The sequence below is a fragment of the Amblyomma maculatum genome, chromosome 11, assembly GCF_055883805.1.
Source record: "Amblyomma maculatum isolate TAMU_Amacu chromosome 11, ASM5588380v1, whole genome shotgun sequence".
NCBI lineage: Eukaryota > Metazoa > Arthropoda > Arachnida > Ixodida > Ixodidae > Amblyomma > Amblyomma maculatum.
In genome coordinates, this window is record NC_139354.1 from 150,660,505 (window position 1) to 150,678,393 (window position 17,889).

Genomic DNA, 17,889 nt, shown 5'->3' on the forward strand with positions numbered 1-17,889 from the left:
GGCTAAGGCCCATTCCACTTGACTCTTCAGGATGCCCGGCTCGAGATCAGTAATCACAACCGTCTTATGTTGGGTTTTTTCATTCGGGTCCTTCTTGTACAGTTCTTCTGTGTATTGCTGCCACCTCTTCTTTATCTCTGAGGCTTCAGTGAGGTCCTTGCATCGTTTGTCCTTTATCACGCCCAGCTTAGCACAGAAGCTTCCTTTGATATCTTTGATGCCTTATATACAACTCTTGTGTTCCTTAATTGGCTGTTGTCCTCAACTGCTTGGCACTGTATGCTCAGGAAGGCATTCGTATCTCTCCTTGCTATTTTCTGAAAATCCGCATTGAGAACCTTGTATCTTTCTCTTTCCCCCATAACTTTTGCCATCCTCCTTTCCTCAGCTATTTGCAAAGCCTCTTCAGATAACCAGTTTGCTTTCTTGCATTTCGTTTGCTTTGGAACTACCTCAGTAGCAACTTCTTGTATTATATCACGAACATCAGTCCACATCTCTTCGGGCTCTCTGTCTGCTAGACAGGGACATTACAATACCTAGGACACATTTTTCAGAGATGGCTCCAATAAATGTATCAAACTGTCATCATTATTCTCTGTAGCATACTTGTGCATGATCGGTCCCCATAAAATAAATGGTGCTTGCGATAATAAAGAAGACCACGAATATCGCCTGGAATTCAAGGATTGCTTCTTATATTTTCAAATTTGTGAAAACTATAGAGTATTTGAAATTTTGGTGCCATATGTTGGAAAAATGTGTGGGAAAAGTGTGCATTATACTTCGTGTAGTGCCGTTGGGGTAAAAAAGACAATGAAGTGGAGAAGGAGGTGAAACTGACAAAGAGGAAGAAAATTAAGAGTGGCAATCACCGCCTCCTCCTACGGTGGTTTCATTTTTGAAAAAAGGATCCCTGAACTATTTTGGAGTTCGGAGCAGATACCCTGGTGATGACAGCCGATCGTCGCTGCTCCCGGCAGTTGCGCGACCAATGGAGACGTGTCGTGCTCGTCGTTGTGCCTGTGCTGCTGACGCCCATCTTCATGTACCTATCACCGGTTCGTACACACCTTCTTTGCCTTGCGGCTTGCCCGCTAAGCTCTTCATCGTGTTATTTCTCTCTGCGTTTAAATGAGCGCATATTTACACCGTGGCTTATATGGTACATTTTCCAGCTGAAGTCATAACTCCCGGCGATGCTTGTGGAAAATTGCTTGCCTCGACATCAATCAAACGGTGTTGCATGACATATTAGTAATGTACGTTAAAAAATGCTAAACTATGATGGCTCCAAGGGAGTCCTCCTTTCCGGAGCCCTTAAGACTATTCTTGAGTGGTGTGCCAGCAGTAGGAGCAGTAAGCCCTGCAATCAAGTGTAGTTTATTCTCAATTGTATATGCCAACATGCTCATTTCTGTTGCCTTTTGTCTAGCTTGTTTATAGCAGCGGTGTTTCAAAATCTTGAAAGGGATCGCATACGTTGGGCTCACTTTTCTACAAATTGAACTTTTCAGGAATGCAACACTATTGTCTCACCCGACCTCTCAAAAGCAGACCTATATGGCTCTTTAATTTGACTACAGATGCACTAGCTCACAATGCTACCGATTTCCAGTAACCTCACACGCCACACATTTCAATTGTAACGGCTACACAGTACGCACGGCTTCCGCTGAAAAAAAAAAAAACGCCTGAAGTAGCCGATTGCTTGCAGCAAACCTTCATGTAAAACTAGCATTGCTGAAGTTACGAGTCAGCGTTTAATTTAGTGCTCATGTCAGCTCATTTGTAACCTCATCCAGCGTGAAGGTTGAAATGCTAATCTTCTCCATCTTTTATTTCATTGTTTGTCTCTTCCATGACTTGGTTTGCAAGCGCTCGCTGTGTCATTTTGTGTCCATTTTACGCAACCAAACATCACTGTGAGCAGGTGCTGCGCTGTGCGTTCGAGATGTGCCTGCTCAACTGTTACCTGCTGCTGAACGAGATACCGACGGCCATCAGCGCGCTCCTGCCCGTCTGCCTGGCGCCCCTCCTGGGACCAATGTCCACGCAAGAAGTCTGCGCCATGTACTTCGGGGTGAGAGACCATCATGCACGAGTATGCGCTCCGTATAAAGCTATCTTAGTGGTCGCTTTCGAAGTAGTTGATGGCTACGCGGATACTCAGCTGAGCGTGAAATGGTCAAGCTTTGCTGTCCGTGGTGACTCTCGCGTCCAAGACTTTGCTGCCGTGGCTGTCTAATATGTGTGACCCATACACAGCATATGATATTGCGTGAAATCTAATGAATGAAATGCAAAAACAAATATTTTTATGCTTAGTTATCATAGCACTTGTTCGTTCGACGGTATTGGTTTAGCTGTAGTCGCGTCGTTAGGTCGAGCGGGAATGCGCAATAGACAATTACCAACTTTGGTACGCAACGCTTGCATCCTCGCCTTTGATAAATTCGTCTTCGTCACACCTCGGTAAACGATTCAGTATGCCCATGAAGAAAAGGTTCTGAAAATAGGGTTACGTGAAATACTGCGCCTGTGCTGTAGCGACCTCCGCAACAATAAGACCGGAACCGCGGTGACAGCGTATCAGTCGCGTTGCACGGAGGTTGTGAGTTATGCGGAGACGAGGCATCCAGCTCGGTGCGGTCCACGTATATGCACTCTAAAAAAAAAAGAGTGTAAAAGGAGGGTAACTTCGGGATTTATGCTATCTGAAACCGCATGGCTTAAATATACCCTGCGCAATCACCCGCACGGAAGACGTTAGTCTCTCTCGCATGACTTTACACCATTTCGTCCCTGCAGCTCAAGCAAAAAAAAGTTTGCCGCTTGTTTCTTCTTTTTTTTTTTATGATGGTAACCGGTTTCAAGCTGGGTGCGGCTGTGTTTCTACTTCCCGTCCGATGTCCTTTCAAGAGCTACCACAAAAGGACCCCTCGTTTTTCCCCGGAGGAGGTGGGGAATCGTCGAAAGCTGGGAGCATCTTATCTTCTTACAAAAAGCGGTGCTTCCCCCCTCACCTCCCCCCCCCCCCCGACACCCCTGTCCCGTCTTATGACTCCTACGCGAGCTTGACCGTGGAGGGTGCAAGGCCGAACTCAGAACAAGGGCGGACAGACAAGTGTGTACGCTGCAAAACAGGGAGAAAGGGGAGGTGAGGGGGGAGTGGTGGTGAGGCGAGAAGCGAAGCAGTTGCTTTTTAGTTTTGTTGCTTTTATTCACAACGCAGCGTCACGTGTTCGTAGTTGCTTGAGCCTGCCTGCGTTCCCTGCGACTCTGCGAGTCCGAGAAGACGACGACGGCGATTGCCGCGCGAGTCAGCGTTCGTGCTCTTTGTCGTTGGTACTCATCTGTGTTTTTAGAAAAGTTCGGTTGCTCTCAGCGATTATTTCATCCAGTGCGCTCATCGATGCCTCACTATGAAACGACTTCGTGAAAGTGAACTTGGAATGAAACGGCGGATGGCTGGTCGTCGCGGTGGTGGTGTTCCAACGGATCCTTGGCGCCAAATTTCAGCCGCGCATGTAAGTGACGTTTTACAGTTCGTTTTACGTGTTTTTCTGTGCTATTTAACTTGGCCTGAACATGTTTTGTTATTGCTTACGTCCGCGACGCTGCTTGTTTGTCTGTGAAACGGCCTCTGAGCACGACGTCTTGGATCCCAACCAGAGCATACTACTCCCTCAGTTCAGACTGGAGGAGCGGCGCATCCCAAAATTTTCAGATGGTCACGACCTTTTTGCGGGATGTTAATGGTGCATTTTTAGTCGTCTACGACGCTCACAAGCATATCCCGGGGGCGAAAGTATGCGTCGACGAGCGCTAATGCAGTCCCGGTGATACGCATTGACGTGTTTGCATGCCGCATTATTTTTGCTCGCTGCCTACAATCGATTTTGATCGTCTGTTGTTGCTGCTTTACGGGAACGTTGCCATAAATGCGGGAGAGCATGCAGGGTGATGGGTTAAGTTTACGGTTCTTTTGCCAGCAACCTGTACGTTCGAAGGCAGCGCGCTTGATATCCTAAAGTCACGCTTTCAGAACGCCGATTTAACCCCGCAGTTTTGAGCTGATGGCGTCGAGACCAGAGGTGGGACCGAGCCGATTCGTGTACATGTATACTGTCGCAGTGACGCAATGTGCAGGAAAGACATTTCTCACGCTTTTTTTTTTCGCTGCAGGCTCAAGTCCTTCGTCTCGTCTGCGCAAGAACGTAGACTGTCGTTTCTTCAAAGAATTTGAAACTGGTCTCTGCTATCCGTGCTGGTAAGTCCAAAGCATTGTTTCCGTCCAGAAAGGGGCGTTTAAATTGACACGCGCACTTTTGTGGCACATATTGCTGATCACTGACATCTGCCTCAATGTATACTGCTTGGGATTCTCGTCGGAGAATATTTATGTCGCGTGCCATGTGTGTCTCCTTGCGTGTTGCCATTTTCGCTCATGCCGTGCAATATGGTGCACGCCCAGACAGTGACTTATCAATTGAGTTTCATTGTGTTTGAGGGCGTGTGCGAGTAAATAGTGTTATTTAACTTGCTGATCACTTATGTTAAGAACTGATAATAAATATTTGACTCGATCAAATCACTTAACAAGTGAAAAATCTGGGTTAGCTGGTGATCAGATGTCTTCAGCATTGAAGCAAACCATGTGTCACCCCTTCTCTGCTTTAAGACTGACTTTCTTTTTGTAATCGGTACATAAAAAGATCAGCGCAAAAAAAAATAATAACGGGGACAAAGGAACAAAAAATGACAGGACGGGCACTTAAATACGTTTTGTGTTCCTTTGTACCTGTTTTCTTTTTTTTTCGCTGGTCTTTTAGGGTGTAAGTATGAACCAACTGGCCCAAACAGCTATTTTGATTAAATGTGCTAATTTTCGTTAGCGAGCTAAGGAAAATTTTTATATCACTAATATTTTTCATTTGGGGATTTGCTATAGTTTCTACTCAGCTATTTCCATTCTGAACTTTTCAGCCTCCTGACCCATAGAAAGGAGGCTATGCCTGACCAATAACAACACATTCTTTTCCTTCTGTAGTTTCTGTTGTCAGACATTGTGTTATACTCAATACTACAATTCACTGGTACTGAGACATTCCCTCATTGAAGTTAATGTGTATTGTCATTGTGCTAGCAGTTTGTCATAAATCTGCTATTCTAGTTTATTTAAGCAGTTATTTCGACTGTAAAGAGGTGGCAGATATTGTTACAGATATATCTAGGAACAGGAGTTGTAGCTTTTAAGCTCATTGTCAAAATATTTGAGTCATTGTTTTGGCATGTGTGGTGCCATTACTTTTTGTACTATAGTTATGTATGTACTAGTTACGAGTATCATGCTAATGTTATGAATGATACCTTTGCTGCAGCGTACCTGCCAGTAGGAGGAATACGGTGTAGAAGTGCTGTTACTCCTGCTTCTAAAGATCAACCTGCTTTCTTCAGCGCTGGACGACTACTTATGGCAAGATTTGTGTGGTATGTATTTTTTGACATAGCTGTGGCATTGTGGTCTGTTCATTGTTGCTTTATGTCTATCAAAGAGCATATTTTTCTATGCTGAGGAGCAATAGCCCTGGCATTACATTGATTTTGGAACCATTCAGTGCTATTGAGCAAGTTAGCAAGGGAGGAATTTTTTCAGTATGTAATCGATCTGAACATGTTGACTTCTTTTTATTGAGTGAGCTGTTAATGTATGCCTCTTTTCTTTTTGTCTTCAAAACCTAATATTTAAATTGTTTGCACTTAGTTCTCAGCAGTAAGGTTATGTTCTCTGATGGGTGTAATTTTCAACAACTCACATGCTCTTATGTTGCTAGGTATGTCCACAATAGAATGAAACTAAAAATGAAGTACTGCAGGTGATACGTAATGGACGGTATTTTAGCACTTTCAGCTTTATTGTTTCTTTTGTGTTCTTTATATTGTTTTGTGCCATTTGTACTCAGCGTATTTTCCTTGTGTTCCACCACTACCATTTAACAAATATATATATATATATATATATATATATATATATATATATATATATATATGCCCCCACCCCTTATGTCATGTCTATGGGCCTATAAAGGGAGAATGAATGAAATGAAATTTGCAGTACAATTAGAACTGGATTGTGCAGCACAGTGGACATGTCTGTGGTAGAGGATAATGGTTGAATGGCTAATCAACCAAAATTGACTTAACTTTTGCATTTTAATTTTAGGGGACAGTATTATATACCAGAAATGAGGGTCCCCAATATTATAGGTGAGCCCAATTCTTAAATTTTCTGAAAGAGCAATGTAGTTCAGAATATTGAACAAGGAAAGGCATATTTGAAAACTATTGTCTTGCTTTCCCACATTGCATGTAAAAAATGTTGCTGCACTTGGTATTGTTGCCAGAATCATGTTAGCTTCTTCTGCATCATCAAAAACACAAAATATGTCTATATTATCTGAATAAGAAATGTCAGCAACACCCTTTTTTAGTTATGTAATGTGGAAAAACCAACTTACAAAGCTTTTAAAGGAATATTTTTGATGCTCATTATGTTAGACCACATAGATGATTAGGAGGGTTTTAGGCCTAGGCTCACTCATTAATAGCCTTCAATTTTGCAGTTTTCATATTGCCTCTTATAAGCAAAAAGAATAGATAGTTAAGTCTAATCCTGAAGCTGTACCAGGTACCCAAAGTCCACATTGCTGCACAACCCACCGGCAGAGACTGCACGGGTGTCTCTTCATAGTTTATGATTTGCAATCTGTAAAGGTAAAGAACATAATCTTCGAGAAATTTGTTGTAAACACTTTTTAATAATCATTCTTGTATAATATTGGTCAGCATTTACAATTTCATTAGTTAGGCATCTAAAGAGATAAGCAGTTGACAGTTCTGGCAAATTGCAGTTTATGAGAAGTTTTATTCCTGCTGCATGTGCTGCGAGCATTACATGAAGCAGCAATACATAGAATCTCAAGCTTTGTGGTTTGTTCAAGGAATTATAGGGGTATTGAAGTGTATTGTTTTTTGCCTCCTGAGCAAGATAATGTAGTTTTGAAGTGAAACGGCAGTCTCGAGAAGTTTTTGGCATCGGCATAAGCTGATGTGTGGTGTGAAACTAGCAATGAACCTATGTAAAAGTTGCCTTTTATTGCCATGCTTTACATAATTCTGCATCTGTGACATCACTGCAGTAATGCATATGTGCAGAAGGTGCTTTGGATGTGCCTTGCTATCATTGCTCTTTTAGCATGAAATGTTCCATCTTTCAGAAGTGGTATCCCGCATTTTATAAGGCATAGCCTCTGTGGTATATTCATGCCTTTTTCCAGGAATGTAAACTGCACTAAAGGCAGAAACAATAGAATGGCCTTAGACATACCCCTGCAGGAGCAAGCTCTGCAGGAACAAGCTTCATTCGTTATATTCATGAGAAATGACAACGAATGCAAGAACAAAAGAACCTCCCCCATCCCTCCCCCCCCCCCCCACAAAAAAAAAAGAAGAGATTTGCAGTTGTCACTGTGATGGATGATCAGATGACTAAAGACAGTGTAGTCTCAGGAAAACATTAACACTATAGGCAACATAAGATAATGTCATGAAGGACCAGAGACAGTGTTTTCTAGGAGGGTGAGACCATAGTGACTAGAAACAAGACCACTGGTATGGTCACGTGTGAAAGCAAACTATAATGTTTGGGTGTTGGAGTGGAAACCAGCAAACAACAAAGGTGAAAGTGAAGGTGATAAAACAAAGTTTAACATAAAAAGCTAATGATAAAAAAAAGGAGAACTGCACATATGAATGAGTAGAGGGAGGGGTTTTTTAAATCACATCTTTTGCCTTTATTAGGCTAGCTTCTATTTTATCAATATGTTTTCATTCATATTTCTTTAAATGACCCTCGGGGTAGTCGAACATCAGTGATGCCTATGGCTTGACCCTGCTCCTAACAAGAATATGTCTCATTGTATATTGTGTCTTATTGAGCATATTGTCAATTTTTTCTGAGATTGCAATGTGCTAGCTGTCTATGTGTGTGTTAGTGGCACAGGTAAAGCTCAGATTTGGAGAATTTTCATTTATCTATATATTGTGTGAGTTCACAATTCTCATTATATAAACACTTGGAAGCCTGTACTGGTGCACTATTTCCATCTGTCTTCCTTTTTACTTGCCCTTTGTGCAGTGTTATTTTTATATGTGAATTAATTACTCCATAAGCATGTTTTGTGAGACTTTCTTCGTGAGTAACCGATTACAAGTTCTCTTTTCTATGCAGGTCAAATATATGGTACATCCCTGCCCTGACTGTGCGGAGAAGGTTATCCAGTCCCTTGCTGCAACTTCGGTGTATAATGAGGTGAAATAAACACCATGGTATGTTATCTTAACCGATTGTTCTGTAAATTCTTTTTGTTCACTCTGCAACATAACTTACGGCTTGAACACAACTTGACACAGCCTACCTCACCTGAAACATTGCTCACTGTCACATTCCAGACGACACAAAGATATTGCAATGTTTCAACATAATCTTTCCTTCCAGAAAATCTTGAAATGTATTGGTTAGCTTTATTCCTGCTTCCAGTGACCAAGTTTACGATGCAGATTGGTAATAGTACTCTTGTGTGGATAGCATATATGTACCACAAGATGGTGCTTAGATACCCTATGTAATATGGCATTACTTTAAACTGCTTGGAGGGCAACGTTATCCTTCTCCTGGTGGTATAAGTTTGCACCATAAAGGTGCAAAACTTTGCGCTCTTTGTCGTAATATAAATTTATACTCTAAAATGGTAACTTTGCACCTGTACATACAGGATAAGTTTACGTTGTCAAGGTGCGAACTTGCACCTTTGATGCAAGGGTATGCTTATGCCATCGACAGACTAAAACATAGGCCTTTATGAAAGGTACAACGTTATGCCTAGGTAGAATACAGTTACACTGCTTGTGAAGGTGCAAGTTTATGCTACCAGAAGCGTAATGTTACACTACATGCAATGGTATAAATACTTAGTCTTCCAAGACACAGCGTAACCTTACCCCAAAAAGGTGTTAGCTCAGCGACAAGCAGTTTACCCCCCAAAAAGACTAAGATCACACCTTTTTTTTTTTAGAGTGTGAGAACAACTATTACGAGGGAAGAAAAGATGTGTGAATTATCCGATCTTTTGATTATAGCGCAACCGCACTGATAGATTATGGAAGGAATAAAAAAGGAGAGAAAGCGGAACGGCAATATAAAGCTCCGGAGGAATTTCGATCTCTTGGGGTGTTTATACCGGAACTGGCATTGCGTTTTTCGGGTTTGCTTGCATCTAAGTGTGACTAACGTGGCGCTTACTGTGGCCGAAAGAAGGAAGGTAGAGAAATGTGCATACCTCTTGGACTGGCTCTTGCTGGGTAACTATTATTGCCGCGTGCAGAGTGTCTAAAGTTTTGTGAAAAAGGTGTAAACGAAAATTTGAAACAAAGGACACACGTCGCTGCAAGCGGGACGACGCGACGCGACGCGCTCGGTTTTAACAAACCCAGATTTTCAACCAAGTAGGGCGGGTTCTTTCATCCAGCAGTACGTTTTCCTTAGGCCCGAGAAGAGCTCATTCCTCTCTTGTCGTTTGCATGTGGCAGCCCTCGCAGCTGTACTTCATCTCGGCCAGTTTCATCGCAATTGCAGCGGAAGAGTCGACGCTGTCCCAACGTCTCGCGTTGCACGTGCTCGCCAGATTGGGTCCTGGCGCCGGATGGTTTGTACTCGGTTTCGTCCGGACATCTTTCTATCAGGAAATCCGCACAATGCGCACGAAAAAATCGTGGAGAGGCTGAAATATACGAATACGAAACAATGAGAAAGGCACATAATGTGCCTCGTTTTGTTCTTGTCTTTTTGAACGCTCTCATGATCCTAAAATGGTTAACCAAATCGTCAGACGCTGCTGTTATCGATAGGGAAGAACAAGCAGCAACTGCAGTTACCTATCATCTGAGTCCCTATTGAAACTTCGAGTTACTGAAATTTCTCTCACTGCAAGCGATCGCTTTGATCCGTAACAATTCATTCGGCTTAGACAATTACTCCTTTAATCTGTTGACTGATCCTTGAATGCCCAGTGATATGACGGTGGGCTCATTTGGGAAATCAGAATTGCCGCAATGAAGGTTTTCATTTACGCGATAACCTACGCAGCTTATTCAGGTCGGCGGTGAAGCGTCGCCGTCTGCTAATTAACCCACAATTGTGTAAAAAACAACATGTCGGAAAAGCGCGCGCAAGATATAATTCCAAATTATGCGCAAACCTATTTCTTACAACAGGGAGTGTATTGTCATAGCATTTCGCTGCCCATTTAGTATGCATCCGCTTGTCAAGCTGGATTGGCACAGGGAGTGAAACCAACGAACATGGGTATCTGGAACGGTATGCCGATAATTGTAAGTGTCGGAGTCCAACGAGAACTGAAGGAGATGATCCGCCTTCTTTTCTCAGAAAGCAAGTTGACTAAAAATATAGCCGAATAATAAGGGGATGCTAAAGGGGCTTTCGTGTCTTAAACGTGAGGGTGAAGCTTAAGCGTCCTCGTAATTTTTGTGTTATTTTTACAGGTTGAAGATATTTTTCTCGGGTGCAAAATATATGCTTGATGATACATTTATTCTGCCCACTGCATATCTGAAATGGCTTTATATTTTGTTGCCTGAGAGTTTTGCCTTGGCGTGCTCCGTAAGGGCTGTCTGATAGGTCTGGCTATCGTCCGTAGCATGCGCTGTTCATTCCTCAGTCTTGCGCCTGGGAAGAGAGTAAGGCTAATGACGACCGAAAGTTGCAAATCTCTCATTCATATTCCTTACAGGCATATACAAAGGAATGTGACGCGGAATATTTGTTGGTAGCGCCCTGACGTCGCGTACTGAAGATGTTAAATGTACTGGTCACGTTGAAGAAAGTAAAGGTTTATGATGGTTAAGGCTCTAATGCTGCATTTTAGCCCATCCCTTGAGGGTAATGCCATTGTGCACGATGCAGAGGAAGCGTCTTTGCACACATTACGTTTGTGCTGGTCGTTACCTGGCTAACTTGGTGAAGTTAGAGGAGTCTAGGATATCTTCTTAGCGCCTCCAAGAAACATTATCTGGTCGAGGTATTGAGGGTACTAGTATAAAGGTATATTTGCTGGAGTTTAACTCATATTTTACGGATTAAGGAGATCGAAACCTCTTTTTGCCATGATTCAATTGGTTTGGTTTTATATGACTGTTTGACCTTTCGGCATTGAAAACTGGCACAGAGTTCGGCAAAGGTTTAAACGTCGGTATGTATGCGAAGTGTCATGGCGCATAAGCAACCCTAGTTGCCATGCGCACGTGTCTAATTGATTCGTTCTTGAGGGAAATGAATCGCACAGTTTGTCTCACTTGTCGGTGGACACCTACACTTATGATTAACGGCATACATTTGGAGATGCGTAAGTCGTCGATTCGTGTTCCTATAGCAAACTCGTCTCTAATTAGACTTACAGGTGAATTGTAGATAGGGAGTGAAATACATGACGTTATTCTGAACACCGCCCAAAAAACAGTTGGGTCACAATTACGATGAAAAATGACGTGGTATTTCTCTACGGCGTGCGAGCATTGCCTGATTTTGCTTGGCTCTGAACTTCCGCATTGTGTTTTTGCACTAAAAATGCAAATGAATAAATTTGGAATGACTGAATCACGGCCATCGGGTCCTGCGGATCGCGTTCGTTCTTTTTCACCACCAGCCTGGTTGGCGGCACCATGCTCGGCAGCGTATTGTTGTGCTTCGTCTTCAACTCCCTGGTTACTGCGCTGCTCCTCGTGGCTGTGGTGGAGAGTATCTGCGACGAGCTGTGCCTCGTGCTGCTCGACCCCGCCCTCAAAGGTGCGTACACTCACATCGCCTGTTCAACCTACGATGTTATTGACTCGGCCTTTATGAAATCCATCGCGCATTTCAGGATAGCACTGCGACGCGCCCACCTCACTGCGGTCGCATTCATCTATTGTTTTTCCTCACTGCAAACACTAGAATCTATGACAACTTGCTCATCACTCCGCTCTTGATTACCAGTGATCACGGGATCAGGATGGCTTTAAGAACATGTGCGAGGAGCAGAAGGCTGACCGCATTGCGATTCGCATGGCACGTGATGCACTGAGTGTAGATTTACAGGGTGGAGTAGTGAGCACCGATAATCGCCTGCTAAGTGATGGTCGGTGGGAGCCACTATTTTCGGTTGCGGCAAACTAGATGGCGCCCCTGTTTCGTTAAATCCAATGGTACGATGTACTTGGCCAGTGCACGAAATGGCAAATTTTACTCTTTTTGCTAGACTAGCGACAGAGCGGTCATTTGATTGTAGAGAGAGATTTCTCCCACTTCCAAAGCAGCTTTGTAGAGTAGCTAGCAAGCGCGTGTACGTAACAGTACACGTGCTAATGATCCCCACCAGTCGTGTGCACTGAACAGTCATTCACTATCGTTGTCATATGCCAACATCCGCAGCCTCTTGCCTAAACGCGATCTGCTCTCTGCGTTTCTAGACGATAGTGAATCTCACATCATCATTCTTACAGAACCATGGTTGAACCCGAACATATCAAACCATGAAATTCTTCCTGGTGCATTTTCATACAACATATACAGCCATGATCGTACTGATAAAAGAGGTGGTGGCGTCCTTCTGGGAATAAAGAAAACGGTAGCATCACACGTTATTAATACCGATTCAAATCTGGAAATTGTGTGGGCCGCCTGCTTCATATCTTCCTTTAGAATTCTGATAGGCGCTTGTTACCGTCCACAAGAATCTAGTCATTCTTTCATCCATGAGCTGCGATTGAGTATAACTAAAGCAACTGAGCTGTGTCCTGCTGATAGCATCTATCTCATCGGAGATTTTAATTTCCCTTTAATCAACTGGGCTCAACTATCGTCATCTTGTCATATTTCAACTGAATTCTGTAACTTGAAGCTTGATTTCAACCTGTCTCAACTCGTAGACCAACCCACCCGCGACACTAACATATTAGACCTGATACTCACAACGGCGCCAGATACGATAAAAGAAATAACTCATTTGAATGGTTTCAGCGATCACCATTTACTTCAATTAAGTATTGACATTCCAGTTCCGTTTATGGGCTATGTGACTAAAAAGATTCACGATTATAATAAAGCAAATTTCGCAGCTATCAACACAGAACTTGAAATATTTTTCTATAATACATTTCTACCGTACATCAACAGCCGCTGTGTTGAAGAAAACTGGGTACTCTTTAGAGATAAGGTTTCATCTCTCGTTGGCTAGTTTGTTCCTGTAATCAAAATAACTAAAGATAAATCCAATCCTTGGTTTACCAGGAGGCTTAAGCAACTGCGAAATAAGAAAAAGCGGTTATATCGGACTGCTAAGCGTGTGTGCACCAGTTCTGCTTGGAATAAATACAGTGACACACTAAAAACATATTGCTCCGCCTTTTCCTCCGCGAAAGATAAGTACTTTTCACACGACCTTCCTTCCCTTATAAAAACTAATCCCAAAAAGTTTTGGAAACATATATGTCCAGATCGGGGTGAAGGTTCCATATCTCTACAATGTAAGAACATTCCAGTTTCAGATATTAAATGTCCAGCAATATTCAACACATACTTTTCATCTGTATTCTCTTCCGAAGATAGCTCTAACCTAACGGACGTACCCGACATTAATTGCCGCTACATGACACCCATTGAAATAACTGAGGAAGGTATCATATCTCTCATAAATAACCTTAAGGTATCTACTTCAGCTGGTGTTGATGGCATTAATTCTAAAACCTTAAAGAACACCATTTAAATCTCTAGTAAATTTTTATTTCATATTTTTCACCAATCTTTAACTAGTGGATAGCTGCTCGCGGATTGGAAGATAGCTAAATAATACCGAGTTTTAAAGCAGGAAACAAAACTTCAGCTAAAAAATTATCGTCCAATATCTCTCACATGCATCTGTTGTAAAATGCTTGAATACATAATTTCATCTCACGTTTTCAGTCATCTTGAGCAGAACAACTTTTTCTATACTAATCAACATGGATTTAGGAAGGGTCATTCCTGCAATACACGGTTATTCGAACTAACAACTCACTTTCATTTCCATCTGAATGAAAGCCTTCAAACTGATTGTATATTACTTGACTTCGCCAAAGCTTTCGACCGCGTAGCTCACTGCCGCCCGATTTCAAAATTATCATCACTCCGTCTAGACTCGTTAACTTTAACATGGTTTCGTAACTTCCTTTCGCATCGACAACAGTCCGTATTTGTTAACAATCTGTGCTCTAATCTTTCCCCTGTTATCTCCGGTGTGCCGCCAGGTAGCGTGCTCGGACCCTTATTATTTCTTATTTTTTAGATGATTTACCTACTAATATATCCTCTTGTATGCGAATTTTCGCGGATGATTGCATCATCTATCGCCCATTAAATTTTCTGATGACCACCTGGCGCTCCAATTAGATCTGCTTCTTATTAACGAATGGTGCAACTCATGATTAATGACCCTTAACGTATCGAAGTGCAAAATAATATTATTTAGCCGCAAACAAAACAATTCAAGCTTTCCATACCGCATTCAAGACAATTTACTGACTGTCGTATCCCATTACAAATACCTCGGTGTTAAGCTTTCCTCTGATCTTTCATGGTCCTTCCATATTACATCCATATGCGCTGCCGCCTCAAAGTCATTAGGGTACCTACGACGTAATCTCAGGAATTCTCCTGCTAATATTCGTAAACTAGCTTACCTTACTTTTGTTCGTCCACAACTTGAATTTGCTTCATCCATTTCGCCTCCCTATCATAACAACATGATCACCGCAATAGAATCCATCCAAAATAGGGCAGCATGATTCATATCTCGAAACTATAACTACCATTGAAGTGTCACTGTGATTAAAAGTAACCTTTCGTTAGAATCCTTAGATACACGCCGCGACATTGCCCTCCTAACACCATTTCACAAGTATGTATACCCCAATCGATCTTGTCCGCTTCACCTCGATGTTCCATCCCGCACGTCCGAAAGATTCCACAATCACCTCAGTTCTACAAGAATATATGGTGACACATTAGCCTTCAACTCATCAGCACTTCCACGAGCCATCAGATTATGGAATAACCTGCCAGACATTATCGCTTCTCTTCCTAATCTAGATGCGTTCCATCGCCAACTCATCACATTATATCACTGAGCCTTCATTTTGCCTTATTTGTCTTATATATGCATTTTTATTAAATTTGTTGCAGCTGTTAATGTCTTGATGGGTTTTATTTACTTGTGTTTGCCTATGTACCTTTCCGTTTTTTTCTGTTTTTTTTTAAGCGCCATTCGGGGCACTGTGCGCCGCTTGCTTTTTATTGTGCTTAATCTGGGTGTGTACCATTGTGCTTTAATCTGTGTCGCGTATTTCTTTTTCTTAATGATATAATAATTTCCGCGTCGTACTATTTTGTTTGTTCATATATTAATTACCTTTGTATTTTTTGCCTGTTTCCTTACATTTTATGTATATATTGCACTGTATAGATTTTATGTCCCCCTTACACAGTGCCTAATGGGCCTGAAGGGATTTTCAAACAATAATAATAATAAAGTAGAACCACATGGGGGATTGAACGTAGTCCTCTCTGAAAAAAAATTTAAAAAATAGAAGAGCTACGTTTACCGCCTAAGTCTACTAGAAAGGTGACATAGGATTGATTCAGCCATACAGCTGCACAGGTAAGGCCCTGCATATGTCAGACCTAAATGTAGAGAGGAAGGTAGCAACGAAAGCGAAAAGAGTGAAATAAGTCCAGTAATGGAGAGCGGAGTAATTTCTGTCACCTGGGGCCTTTAACATGAGCCGGCAGCGCACAATTCAGTGCTGTTTCTCCGTTTAAGTTATATTTTGTGAAAAGGAAGGTGGTAGTATACTTTTTGGTGAACACAGAATTGTGGACACCCACAATCAGATGAAAATCACTTGAAGGTCAAATTTAGTTGCACGCGAAGACCGGCTCCACATAGCGTAGTGAAGCTTTCGCTTCAATTGTGGATTCATTTATAAAAAAAAAACCCTTCATGGATCACTGCCTTGTCGTGGCGGAGGGGCTTGCGAAACTCGATGAAGTCGTGAGCTCTGCTGTGTAGGGCCACCCAAGATAGACAGGTCATGGCAGAGAGTTCTGACAAAATGTGATTCACTGGAGAAGGTAATGGCAACCCACTCCAGTATTTCCTGCCAAGAAAACCCTATGGCCAGTCACAATACCATTATTGATATGGCGCCGGAAGATGAGCCCCCCAGGTTGGAAGGCGTCCCATATGTTACTGGGGATGAACAAAGGGCGATCCCTAGTAGCTCCAACACGAATGAAGCGGCTGGGCTAAAGCCAAAAGGACGCTCAGCTGTGGATGTGTCGGGAAGCGACCGGAAAGTCCGATGTTGCAAGGAGATATATCACATAGCAACATGGAATGTAAGATCTATGACGCAAGGTAAACTGGATATCGTCAAGCGAGAAATGGACAGATTGAACATTGATATCTTGGGTATCAGCGAGCTCAAGTGGACCGGAATGGGAGAATTTAACTCCGGCGACCATTATGTCTTTTATTGTGGGCACGAATCTGAGAGAAGGAATGGGGTCGCTCTCATAGTAAACAGAAGAATGGGCAAAGCAGTGATAGGGTACAACCCCAAAAACGACCGAATGATGTCACTTCGGATCCAAGGTCACCCTTTGAACATAACAGTTATCCAACTCTATGCACCGACCACTACTGCTGAAGAAGCTGACGTTGAGAGATTTTATGCGGACCTACAATGCCTTTTAGACCGCACCCCATCATCAGACATCGTTTTTCTCATAGGAGACTGGAATGCTAAGGTCGGGAGTGAAGAAATATCCGGAATTACAGGCAAGTTCGGTCTTGGTGAGCCAAATGAAGCTGGGCAGAGGCTAGTAGAGTTTTGTCAAGAAAACAACCTGACCATAGCGAATACTCATTTTCAACAGCACAACAGGCGCCTGTACACATGGATTTCACCGGACGGTCTGTACAGGAATCAGATCGATTATATTATTTGCCGGCAGAGATGGAGAAGCGCTATACAAGCAGTAAAAACAAGGCCTGGGGCCGATTGTGGCACCGATCATCAGCTTCTTGTTGCCAAAATTAAGCTTCGATTGAGGAAAACGCAGAAAACTAGAAGGCCTTTCAGGTATGATCTGGATCAAATTTCATTAGAATATTCTGTGGAAGTGAGGAATCGATTTCAAGAATTAGATCTAGAAGACAAAGAGCCCGAAGAGATGTGGACTGCTGTTCGCGATATAATACAAGAAGTTGCTACTAAGGTAGTTCCAAAGCAAAAGGAATGCAAAAAAGCAAACTGGTTATCTGAAGAGGCTTTGCAAATAGCTGAGGAAAGGAGGATGGCAAAAGTTATGGGGGAAAGAGAAAGATACAGGGTTCTCAATGCGGATTTTCAGAAAATAGCAAGGAGAGATAAGAATGCCTTCCTGAACATACAGTGCCAAGCAGTTGAGGACAACAGCCAATTAAGGAACACAAGAGCTCTGTATAAGACAATCAAAGATATCAAAGAAAGCTTCTGTGCTAAGCTGGGTGTGATAAAGGACAAACGAGGCAAGGACCTCACTGAAGCCTCAGAGATAAAAAAGAGGTGGCAGGAATACACAGAAGAACTGTACAAGAAGGACCCGGATGTGCAAACCCAACATAAGACGGTTGTGATTACTGATCTCGAGCCGGGCATCCTGAAGAGTGAAGTTGAATGGGCCTTAGCCAGCCT

At 42.6% G+C, this 17,889-nt stretch overlaps 1 protein-coding gene across 1 annotated transcript in view; it reads left to right on the top strand.

Annotated features, from left to right (window-relative positions):
• The first annotated feature begins 953 nt into the window (after positions 1–953).
• LOC146175184 (Na(+)/citrate cotransporter-like) overlaps positions 954–17,889 on the top strand; it is a 75,928-nt gene continuing 58,992 nt past the window's right edge. Inside the window, exons 1-4 of the mRNA XM_084585544.1 lie at positions 954–1,061; positions 1,934–2,083; positions 9,652–9,767; positions 11,784–11,923. Of these exons, the coding sequence (XP_084441670.1) occupies positions 954–1,061; positions 1,934–2,083; positions 9,652–9,767; positions 11,784–11,923 (514 nt within the window). The remainder of the gene's footprint in view (positions 1,062–1,933; positions 2,084–9,651; positions 9,768–11,783; positions 11,924–17,889) is intronic.